This window comes from Schistocerca gregaria, chromosome 9 (assembly GCF_023897955.1).
Source record: "Schistocerca gregaria isolate iqSchGreg1 chromosome 9, iqSchGreg1.2, whole genome shotgun sequence".
Taxonomy (NCBI): domain Eukaryota; kingdom Metazoa; phylum Arthropoda; class Insecta; order Orthoptera; family Acrididae; genus Schistocerca; species Schistocerca gregaria.
In genome coordinates, this window is record NC_064928.1 from 85,958,638 (window position 1) to 85,971,324 (window position 12,687).

The 12,687-nt window shown below is 39.7% G+C and overlaps 1 protein-coding gene across 1 annotated transcript in view; it reads right to left on the minus strand.

The window, feature by feature from the left end:
* The window catches only part of LOC126291444 (uncharacterized), a 381,448-nt gene that overhangs the window by 15,287 nt on the left and 353,474 nt on the right, over positions 1 to 12,687 (minus strand). Inside the window, exons 16-17 of the mRNA XM_049984958.1 lie at positions 11,142 to 11,469; positions 1,250 to 1,416 (exon numbers count right to left, since the gene is read on the minus strand). Of these exons, the coding sequence (XP_049840915.1) occupies positions 1,250 to 1,416; positions 11,142 to 11,469 (495 nt within the window). The remainder of the gene's footprint in view (positions 1 to 1,249; positions 1,417 to 11,141; positions 11,470 to 12,687) is intronic.

The following is a 12,687-nucleotide window of genomic DNA, read 5'->3' on the forward strand; positions in this document are numbered from 1 at the left end:
CCTTCTGTGCGTCCCTGGTTACTCAGGTATTATTGGTAACAAACAAGTTGACAAGCTAGCTACGACAGGGGCTATGACCCTCTTTGTTGGACTGGAACCTGTCTTATCACTAAGGTAGTAATAAAATCTAAACTACATGGCTGCATCATCAGAGGGCAGCATATAGAACTTTGGATTAGGAGCCAAAAAACTAGAAAATTGGCTAGCTAATGATGCCGAAAATGTTTAAACAGAAGTTCAGGACTAGGCTTGAATAGGAGGCAGATAAACTCTCTGTAAGTTTAATGACGGCCAAAGGAACTTCAGGGAGTATTTTTATATCATGGTAATAGAAAAAAGGAGCTCCCAAGGGTCGACTGTGTGGTAAGGGGGACGAAACCACATCACAGAAAAGACAAAATATCTGGATCAATAATTCCAGAAGAGGTTGTGAATAACAAACATATCGTAATGGGAATTTGACTACTATTCACAGGTTTTGGGTGGCATTAATATTCAGGAGGGAGACATATCACACAAACTTTGTTTTGTTGTGGACAACAGAAGATTAAGTCCTCTGTTTTGTCTCCCTAATCAAATCAAATCAAAACCGGTGATTGTTTGCTTGTGGAGGGGGAAAAAACAATGGTTTCAAAAATTGTTGCTCCTGTCAATTGCAAACTGGGTGCTGTAGTTTGATTTTTATGTGCACCAGGACCTACAGCTGCTCAGATTCACCATGAGTTGCACACTGTTTATTGGCCTACAGTAAGGAGTGAAGAGAAAGTTAGGTGACAGTGTCATGACTTTTTAAATAGGCATATAAATGTGCAAGATGGGAATACAGGCCCAGTGACCAGACTGATAAAACTGTGCAAAAAGTGGACCAAAGTCTGCAATCTGAGCGATGATCAATTGCCAAAATTATGAATTTCCTTATGTAGGATACACCATTACATGAACGATTGCCACAGAAAAACTTTTATCACAAATGTAGTGCAACATGGGTAGCAAATATGCTTTACCAGTCAACAAAAAGAGCAAATAAGAAAAAAATCGATGAAGCAAACACTAACAAGATACAAATAATTTGTTTTCGAACTGTTACCCCTCCTTGCTCTATACCCCTCCTTGCACTATAAACAATGACTTTAAGGCAATGAAGATGAACTTGAGAAGGCTTTATTGGGTTACTATAGGATTCCCTGCTGCATGTAAATTTTGCATTTTTTGTTAGCTTAAATTCATCAGAAATTCTTTCGTTACTCACTATAAAGATATTCGGAGCATCCATCAAAGCCTTCCTCATCTTCCTCACACTTCTCTGCTGCTGTCTCATGGTCTGAAAGCGTTGTTGCAAAGATACACGCTCCGTGCTCCACGAGAAACTTCACCATGGCCAGGTTATTGCATGATGCAGCACAGTGCAGAGGCGTCCTGCAAAAGGCACACAAAAATTTCTGAAACAATCTGGTTCATTTGAAAGTGATATTTTATGGAAATAATTTACAAAAGTATTGTGACAAAATTATATTAAAAAACCTCCGAAGTTTTTTGCTGTAACATACTGTCCTTGCTCTTTTCTTTTAAATTATATAAAACATGAAAGATGAAGAAACAGTCACATTCGTTTTCCATATCAAAAGTAATTTATTCGTGTTAATTAAAGAGAGAAGTGACTACTGTGATTCAGAGTGACAAATTTCTTGTGTGATATGTTGATCTCTGCTTAATTCCTGGGTCAAAGACTACACAAAATATATTGTCATTAACATGGCCATGCATATTGCTGTGTCTTATACTGTTTGACAGAATGAAGACATGGGAAATTATTGCAAGCTTAGATGAGCACTGTACAAACACTTTGAGAATGTCGTTTGAAAATAAGGTATCTGGAATCAGCATAAAATCATTTTTCCAGTGCCATGAACTAAATTACAGAAACTGTACAATCAACAAATGTATTCCTTAAGCACGACAGTTTTCCTCATTCACAGAAATGAGAACCAAAACAATTAGCAAGAATTCATTTCATGTGTAGACATATGTTAAGAGGTGCTCTTTTTTTATTATGAAACAGGGAAAAACAAAAATTGAACATGTGACGCAAGTAGAGAAATTTTGGATCCAATAAAGGTATTAGAAATTACTATGGTTTAGCCACTAAGATTTAAAAACCAGAGTAATAAAAGGCAGCAGAGGACTCTTATAAGTGAGGAAGATGGTGAGAAGAGAGAAATGTGTTGGCAGACTGAGAAATAGCCAAGAGCAAAGTACAGCAAACCAAGAATAAATACTGGAAACTGCACTTCAGTGCCAGATTGACAGCTTCCACAACAAAACATCACATATGCAGCTTTTGGACTGAGTTTTGATGCACAGAAACAGTATCACAACTGTTGTCATCAAAGACAGAATCCAGACTGAGCAAAAGACCCAAGCTGCAGGCTGTGTAAAGATGTTGAGGAAACAACTACCCACATTCAAGCTTCACAATTGATCAAGCAGAGACATACTGCTGTGACACACATAATCCACAGTAACTTATGCCAAAACTACCATGTGCTGGTGGCAAAGAACTGGTGGGATTGCAGGCCAGAAACAAGTTCTCAAAAACAAGCATACCAAAGGGACTTCCAACTGCAGACTGATCAAACGTTGGAACACAATACACCAAACCTCTCAGTTGAGGAGGAGAAGAAAGTGTATCATTGACGCTGGTATCCCAGGTGATAGCAGAATCAATGAGAAACAGAAACTTACAGATATGATGACTTTAAAATCTAAGTTTGAGTCAGTGAAAATGTGAAATTGGTCCAAGTGGTTCTCAGCCACAGTGCAAAAGGAACTTAATGGACACTTGAAAACCATTGACATTGATGACATAGCCCTCTGTCAACTATTGGGATATGCACAAATTATCTGCCATTGTATCACACAGGCCTAGACATTTTTGAAGTGTTCAATTAGTGATAGAACACAAAATCAGCACAGTGACCTCATTTGTTTTGTTTACTGTCAAAGTAGTAATAGCAGTAATAATAATAATAAGAAGAAGAAGAAGAAGAAGAAGAAGAAGAAGAAGAATAAGAATAAGAATAAGAAGAAGCATCTTACAGGAATCTTGTTGTGAAACAAAAATCTATATCTTTACTACTATATAGAGACGAGTCACTGTTTAACATTGTTACAAAAATCTTACTTCGAACTTTTAAACAATGGAAAAACCAGGCTGAAAAATAACAACATTATGAAAAGGAAAGTTGCTACTCACCATATAGCAGATGCTGAGTCGCAGATAGGCACAACATAAAGATCGTCACAAATAAGCTGTCAGGCAGGCAACAAGGTCTTTGTCAAAAATAGATCACACACACACACACACACACACACACACACACACACACACACACACACACACACACACACACACACACCTGCAGTCTCTGGCAGCTGAAGACACACTGCAAGTAGTAGGAGCAGATTCTCTGATTCTGGGTGTTTAAGGAGGATTCCTCTAGACAGACCATGAATAGGTTGGCATAGGAGGGTGCCATGTAGGTGCCCATACCCGTTCCATTCCAAGAAGTCCTTTCCATATAGCCTAACCATCTGTGGTCATCTCATCTGCAGCAATGAGTGGTCCCTCTCGAAGTATACCTAGGGTCTCACTGAACCCTTCACAGACCGTAATTATTCTCCCAATACCTCCAAGAGTCTCACCAACCAGCCGCAGAGGAGCATTCCCATCGTAACTCAGTACCACCATATACTGAAGCAACGGAATTACATTCTCCACCAGAGTTTTGACTACCTCTCATTGTGCCCTAAAATGAGAAATGTCCAGCCCACTATCCTTCTCACTCCCACAGTGGTATTGTCCCATCCACTGAACCTACACAATACACTCATCCATCCCAACTCAACCCTTGCTTCCAACCCCTTACCTCATGATTCATATCCCTGTAATATAACTTAGAGGCAAAATCTGTCCCATACACCTTCCCACCACCACCTACTCCAGTCCAGTCACAAACACCACCTATGTCAACAAGGGCAGGGCTCCTTTGAAACCAGTCATGTGATCTAAAAACTAAGACACAACCACTATGCTATATTCTATGGGGCACAACAACCAACAAGCTATTTGTCTGCATGAATGACCACTGACAAACTGTGGCCAAGAAACAACTGGACCACAACTGAGCACACTGCCAAACATGACAACCTTCATTTCAGTGACTGCTTCATAGCCTGTGGCACATGGATCCTTCCCACAAACACCAGATTTTCTGAATTGTGCAATACGTCCTTGGTTTCCATAAGCCTACTGGCCTCAACCTTCGTTAGTCATTTTCCTCACCCATGCAGCCCCTTCCCTACTCCCATTCCAAGACTACATAGTCTTAATTCCGCAAATGCATATTACTTCTCTCCTTTTCCACTAACCCCCCCCCCCCCCCCTCCCCTTTTCCTGTGCCCTCTGTCTAACCTCCTCCACTTCATCCCTGCACACACTCCAGCAGCACTGCGCCATCCCCCACCTTACCATCCCTCCCCATCCCTGCCCCAGCTACCACTCCCATCATGCACTGCTGCTGCCTGCAGTGTGGCTTCAGCTGGCAGAGACTGCAGTTTCTCTCTCTCTCTCTCTCTCTCTCTCTCTCTCTCTCTCTCTCTCTCTCTCTCTCTCTCTCTCTCTGTGTGTGTGTGTGTGTGTGTGTGTGTGTGTGTGTGTGTGTGTGTTTTACAAAGGCTTCGTTGGCTGAAAGCTTATTTTTTACAGTCTTTTTGTTGTGTCTATCTGCGAATCAGCATCTCCGCTATATGGTGAGCAGCAACTTTTCTTTTCATAATACTGTTACTTTAAATATATACATGATATTGTAATAAATATTCAAAGAGATGTAGATTACATAGCTTTATAAACAACACTGTAGAGATTTTCTGTTAAAACTGACTGCAAGAAAGAAAATGCAGTGCTGTACTGTACTGTAAAAATAGGCAGTTTCATTTTCTTTCTCGCAGTTTGTTTTAGATATTATAGTAGGGCAGTTTAGCTACTGGACAAATTACTTCTCCTATGTGTACCTTCTCCTTACACGTAATTTTGAATAAATATTGTACACACACCTGTGTGCTGTCTTCTTTTCTTCCTCGCATTCAGCTTTACACAAAACTGTATAGTTGTATTTATGGTTGATCAGCTTATGATTAGCATACTACTACAGAATCTGAATCAGCCAAAACTTTGTAATCTTACTCATTTGCTCACTAAAACTATGTGAGATACTGTCACTGAAGTTCCTACCACCACAGACACACCAGTAGTAGAGGCCTCTCACCACATATACCAATGATGCCATGTGATTTACCATTTCCTTTTAAGTGACTTCAAATTCTCCGTCAGTGTTTCATTGGCAACAACAAGGCTCAAGTTGGGAGAGAGGGGGAAAAGAGGGCTGGGGATAGGTGGGAGGGGGATGAAGGAAGGTGTTAACAGACAGTGGAGGAGCAAGAGGAGGAGGAAATGGATAGTGAGAGAGGTGGATAAAATGGGGAAGAGTGGGGGTAGGAGAAGGAGATTAGGATATACACTATGTGATCAAGAGTTTCTGGACACCCGGCCAAAAATGACTTACAATTTCATAGTGCCCTCCATCAGTAATGCTGGAATTCAGTACGGTATTGACCCACCCTCAGCCTTGATGATAGCTTCCACTCTCACAGGCATACATTCAATCAGGTGCTAGAAGCTTTCTTGGCGAATGGCACCCCATTCTTCACAGAGTGCTGCACTGAGGAGAGGTATCGACATCAGTCGATGAGGCCTGACACAAAGTCAGCTTTCAAAATACCTCAAAAGTGTTCCATGGGATTCAGATCAAGATTCTGTGCAGGCCAGTCCATTACAGGGATGTTATTGTCATGTAATCAGTCCTCCACAGGCCGTGCATTATGAACAGGTGCTCGATCATGTTGAAAGATGCAATCGCCTTCCCCGAATTGCTCTTCAACAGTGGGAAGCAAGAAGGTGCTTGAAACATCAATGTAGACCTCTGCTGTAATAGTGTCATGCAAAACAAGGGGGGAGGGGGCATGCCCCTCTATGAAAAACATGACTATACCATAACACCAACACCTCCAAATATTACTGTCGGCACTACACACACTGGCAGATTATGTTCACTGGGCGTTCACCATACCCACACCCTGTCATCGGATCCCCACATTGTGCACCTTGATTTGTTACTCCAAGTAACATTTTTCCACTGCTCACTCATCCTATGTTTAGGCCGCTTACACCAAATAAGGCTTCGTTCGGCATTTATGGTATGATGTGTGGCTTATGAGCAGCTGCTCGACCATGAGATCAAAGTTTTCCCACCTCCCACCTAACTGTCATAGTACTTGTGGTGGATCCTGATGCAGTTTGGAATTCCAGTGTGATGGTCTGGATAGATGTCTGCCTATTACACATTACGACCCACTTCAACTCTTGACAGTCTCTGTCAGTCAACAGACAAGGTCAGCCTGTACCCCTTCACGTTTCCCCTCTACTATCACATCGGAAACAGTGGACCTAGGGATGTTTAGGAATGTGGAAATCTCACATACAGAAGTATGACAAGCGACACCCACTCACCTGACCATGTTTAAAGTCTCTGAAGTCCACAGAGTGCCCTATTCTGCTCTCTCACAATGTCTAATGACTACTGAGGTCGCTGATATGGAGTACCTGGCAGCACAATGTACCTGATATGAAAAATGTATGTATGTGGGGGTGGTGTCCAGATACTTTTGATCATGTAGTGTGTATCCTGTTTCCATAAATATTTAGCCATTGTGGAGTACTGCTGAGTTTGCTAGCAAACAATGAAGACAGAAACAGAGGTTTAATTTCTGGGATTGAAATCAAAGTTGTTCATCCATTTTTTGCTTCCAACTCCCTGCTTCAATATTCATCTCCTGACTCAGAGACAGAGTAATTCTTTTCCACTTCATTTTCAGTGATGAAACTGTGTGTTGATTGGAAGGTTGGAGGTTTAATGTCTGTTCTTCACAGACTTTATCTAGTTCATTTCAGCAATAGCAATTTTGATTATCATAAGGTGGCAAAAATGGTTTGAAACATTCTGTTTTAATCTAAATCAAAAACGTTTAGAGAGATAAAGCTCTTTGCCTAAAGTGAAAAGGGCAGTTGCTAAGTGGCAGGACTGGAGCCTGCACCAAATGAACAAAACACATACAGTTCATAACGCATATTTTAAGTAGTATGCATTGACAATGTATGTGCTTTCAGGTGATGGTTAGTGTTCTTTCACTGAAACAAGACTGACTAATGTACTTACATTTGATGAAGAGTAATGTTCTTTCAATTTAACACATACATCTGTTAACTTACATAACAACCAGAAATATTTTTTTCGGCAGCTTAGATCAAGAATAAAATGTAGTAATATCAAATGCAAATAAACAGATAGCCTACGTAAAGGATATCAAGACAAATTATTCCTTCAAATCACTATGGGGAGCTCTTCAAGCCAACTTAAGGTTTTGCTTGTCCAAAAGCATGTAATACAAATCACCTTTGCGTGCACTAAAGAATGTGTTGTGAAGGTATGTTCAAGGGACTATCGGTACTAACCATTTCTTCCGAATATATTTTTGAATGAATTTGGTCATAGCATATATTTTCCAAACTCCGTTGATGGTATGAATTCTAGAAATCCAAGTAATCTATGTAAATATTTAAATTCCCTTAATTTGGCCCAAAATGATGTTTGTCATTCAGGAATATGGCTTTCCAGTGGCCATATGGTGTGTAACTACTGGAAACTCACAGCTTAATAGGGGCCTAAAGGATTTATTGGTGGACGATGTCTTCCACTCCACTGATGAATTTCTTAGAACCATCATATTGTTAATAATATCGAACAACATATTGCAAAAAACTGACTTTTGCATACCTTCATTGCAGTAATGTGATCAACTTAAATATGTGCTATTAACTCAGTTTCTTTTATTATGGTGTGTAGCTACAACAGACTAAGAATTTTCATATGCATTGCGTTGTATTATACCATTCTGTGTTTTTGACAAATTTTCTAGTTACTACTGAAATATTTATTTTTCTGAATTGTACAATTAACTGTATTTAATAGTTTTTTTAATACTATTCTCCAACATCCATTAATGGATGGTGAAATAAAAGAGCCATAAAACAGTACCATGTGTCAAAGTGAAAACTAATTCAAGAGAGCATTCAGTCACCAGTTGTTAACTATAGCACACAGGCAAACACTAATAACAAACTTGAGTGATTACACTGGAATAATATTGCACATACATAACTTTTCTTTATCTTTAATACTTGGGCGTAGCAGACCTCTGATCAATGAATCTAGTGTTTAATTCTCTACTGCATGAATTCCTTTTAGGAAATCAATTCCAATGAAAATATACCTAGTGGTAGGGTCTGATACACAAGATACTATGTAACAGTTGAACACAGAAATTTTGACTTAATTTTGATCATCATCATCATAATCATTTAAGACTGCTTATACCTTTCAGCGTTCAGTCTGGAGCATAGCCCCCTTATAAAATTCCTCCATGATCCCCTATTCAGTGCTAACATTGGTGCCTCTTCTGGTGTTAAACCTATTACTTCAAAATCTTTCTTAACCGAATCCAGGTACCTTCTCCTTGGTCTGCCCCGACTCCTCCTACCATCTACTGCTGAACCCATGAGTCTCTTGGGTAACCTTGCTTCTCCCATGCGTGTAATATGACCCCTCCATCTAAGCCTGTTCGCCCTGACTGCTACATCTATAGAGTTCATTCCCAGTTTTTCTTTGATTTCCTCATTGTGCACACCCTCCTGCCATTGTTCCCATCTACTAGTACCTGCAATCATCCTAGCTACATTCATATCCGTAACGTCAACCTTGTTGAGAAGGTAACCTGAATCCACCCAGCTTTCGCTCCCATACAACAAAGTTGGTCGAAAGATTGAACAGTGTACAGATAACTTAGTCTTGGTACTGATTTCCTTCTTGCAGAAGAGAGTAGATCGTAGCTGAGCGCTCACTGCATTAGCTTTGCTACACCTCGCTTCCAGTTCTTTCACTATGTTGCCATCCTGTGAGAATATGCATCCTAAGTACTTGAAACTGTCCACCTGGTCTACCTTTGTTCCTCGCATTTGGCACTCAATCCGTTTATATTTCTTTCCCGCTGACATTACTTTCGTTTTGGAGGTGCTAATCTTCATACCATAGTCCTTACATTTCTGATCTAGCTCTGAAATATTACTTTGCAAACTTTCAATCGAATCTGCCATCACAACTAAATCATCCGCATATTTTGTGTTCACATATCTTAATCTCACCCAGCCAGTCTATTGTTTTCAACATATGATCCATAAATAATATGAACAACAGTGGAGACAGGTTGCAGCCTTGTCTTACCCCTGAAACTACTCCATACCATGAACTCAATTTACCGTCAACTCTAACTGCTGCCTGACTATCAATGTAAAGACCTTTAATTGCTTGCAAAAGTTTGCCTCCTATTTCATAATCTCATAGAACAGACAATAACTTCCTCCTAGAAACCCGGTCATATGCCTTTTCTAGATCTATAAAGCATAGATACAATTCCCTGTTCCACTCATAACACTTCTCCATTATTTGCCGTAAGCTAAAGATCTGGTCCTGACAACCTCTAAGAGGCCTAAACCCACACTGATTTTCATCCAATTGGTCCTCAACTAATACTCGCACTTTCCTTTCAACAATACGTGAGAAGATTTTACCCACAACGCTGATTAAAGAGATACCTCTGTAGTTGTAAGAATCTTTTCTGTTTCCATGTTTAAAGATTGGTGTGATTACTGCTTCTGTCCAGTCTGATGGAACCTGTCCCGACTCCCAGACCATTTCAATTATCCTGTGTAGCCATTTAAGACCTGACGCTCCACTGTATTTGATGAGTTCCGACTTAATTTCATCCACCCCAGCTGCTTTATTGCACTGCAATCTATTGACCATTTTCTCCACTTCCTCAAATGTGATCCTATTTCCATCATCATTCCTATCCCATTCTACCTCGAAATCTGAAACACTACTGATCGTATTTTCACCTACATTGAGCAACTCTTCAAAAATGTCATATGGCAAAAATATTGATTAATTATTAATCATTCAGTTAGAGAGATGTCAAAATAACCGTGTAATGATTAAGCACGCACCATCTTACATACCTCAAAAATCTAACTATATGTGATCTAAGTGGTGGAAATAATTTGTTCCTTTAGCTGCTTTTGCATGTGTTTCTGTACACCCTAGCTTCAGTAAAGATCATTGATTTTGAACTAGCTCGATGTAGCCAGATGGTGTGTGTTGTCAGATCAGAATATCATGCCTATACGAGTGGTTTCCTTAACATTCTAGGTAAACTTACTGTCTGTTGCAAAATGGCAACATTATGCAATAGAGGATTAAGATTATCAAGAATATAGATACCCCAAAGGAAGCATGTAACTAAAAACATGGTCCCTCACTTTTGCTGATCAAAAATTAACTATGGGTGATTACAGCCTTCAAGGTTTTCCCTGTTAAATGAAAATCTGTAACATTTTTTGGCTTACTTATTACACATCCACAAGAAAATTGGAATAAAGAGGATGTGATAAGAAGCTCCAAAGAAATTAATGGTAAGTGGGTTGGGGGAGTTAAGCATCTCACAGTAATGATTCTTCTTTTCTCTCAGATTTAGTTTAACTGCAGTTCTTAAAAGTTGATAATTTAAGCGGGCTAATATTCAAACAATTAAAACACATTTAAATATTAAGTATTTTAAAATTTATGGTTTACAAATCTCAATAGAATTATATTCCAATGTTAGGCTAAAAATATGAAATTAAAAACCTCCTGAAGTACCCTCGGATTTTCCCAATTTTTCCAGATGAAATTTAGTTCCCTGTGAACTGTAGGATTTTCCACAAGAATCGCTACCCTGTAGCAATAATTTCAAAAGCAAAGACATCAAATGTCCACTTCTTCATATGAATAGATGTCATCCCTGCTCGAGATATTCCAGTTTCACTCTGTGTGCCGAGAACTGAGTAGAAAGAAAACAAAGGACAGGAGCCTCACCAGCCGTCACTGTCCTGGGCGTTGACGTCGCAGCCGAAGGCGACGAGGAAGCGCACGATGCCAAGGTGCCCTGCGCAGATGGCATTGTGCAGGGCGGTGATGCCCTCGTCATTGGCAGCACTGGGGTCGGGCACGCGGCCCGCCGTAGCACGCACCAGCTCCAGCTCACCCTCCAGGCTGGCATCCAGCAGCAGCGCCAACGGGTCGAAGCTCACCCGCCGTAGCTGCCCACCCTTGCCCTCCCCGCTGCCATTGCCAGATCCCGTGTTGCCACTGTTTGTCCCCACTTTCAGGTTACCTTTCCTCCTCACCACTGCCGAATCACCACCTGCACGTAAAAGAATATCTCAATGTACATTTGTATAGAAAGAATTCACTGCGACAACAAGAAGTATGCAAATGGTACAGTCTACTTGGCACAACACTAATTATCCTTTATCACAAATATTTGTTCATAGATAACTGGTTTCAGCAAATTAAACTGCTATCTTCAAATTGAAAATGTTTAAGAAACAGGTTACAGGCCCCAACTCAACAGAATACAGACAAGAAAACAGACTGCATAGCAATACTGAGACATACCACTTAGTACAATGCAGTAGTGTCTACATCAATCTTTATCGTTAGACATCTTTTCATAACTGCATTTTGACATTGTACTACATGATGTGTATTTTGGTATCTGTTTATTACACCACTCTGATGTACCTACCACATTAATTAGTGTTGCAGGGCATAACATAATGCCTTTACTATGAGGTGCATTTATTACAATCATAGTTTGTGTGTATGTGTAAATATTTTTGATTGTGGGTATCTACCCATATACTTACTTTTAATCTCTGCAATACAGGAAAAGATAGATTGTAACTTACCATAAAGGTAACACTAAGTTGCAGATAGGCAAAATTAAAAGAAACTTACACATAAGCTTTCAACCACAGTCTCCATCAGAAAAAGAAAGAGAAACACATGCCATTTCTACACACAAACATGGCCACTGACTGCTGCAGCTGGCAGTCATTTATGCACAAGATAGTCTCACTTGTGTGAATGAATGATATGTATTTCTATCTCTCTCTCTTTCTGATGGGGGCTGCGGCTGAAGGCTTATGCGTAAGCGTCTTAATTTGGCCTGCCTGCAACTTAATGTGTCATCTTTGCAGTAAGCAGGACTATCTTTTCCTACATTGTTGATATTCTAACATGGAGTTTTCATTCCTATGTCTTTATTCTCTCTTACATTTAAATTGTAAGACACAGTTATGATAAAAGTCTAACTATAATGATCGCTGTAGACAGTAATTAGTAAGGAACTTTATTGCTATGCAGTCTGTTTCCTTTTATATATTTTTTCTGTGGCCAGTAATTTGTGTTTTGTTGTTTGTTTGTTTTTTTTTTTTTTTTTTTTTAATAGATTTGTAGTTCGCAATTTTATTTGCTGAAACTAGTTACAAATATTTGCGATCAGGGTTAAAGTGTTCCCACAAGAAGACTACACCACTGATTATCAATTGCCTCCTACACGACTGACAATGTCAGGCAG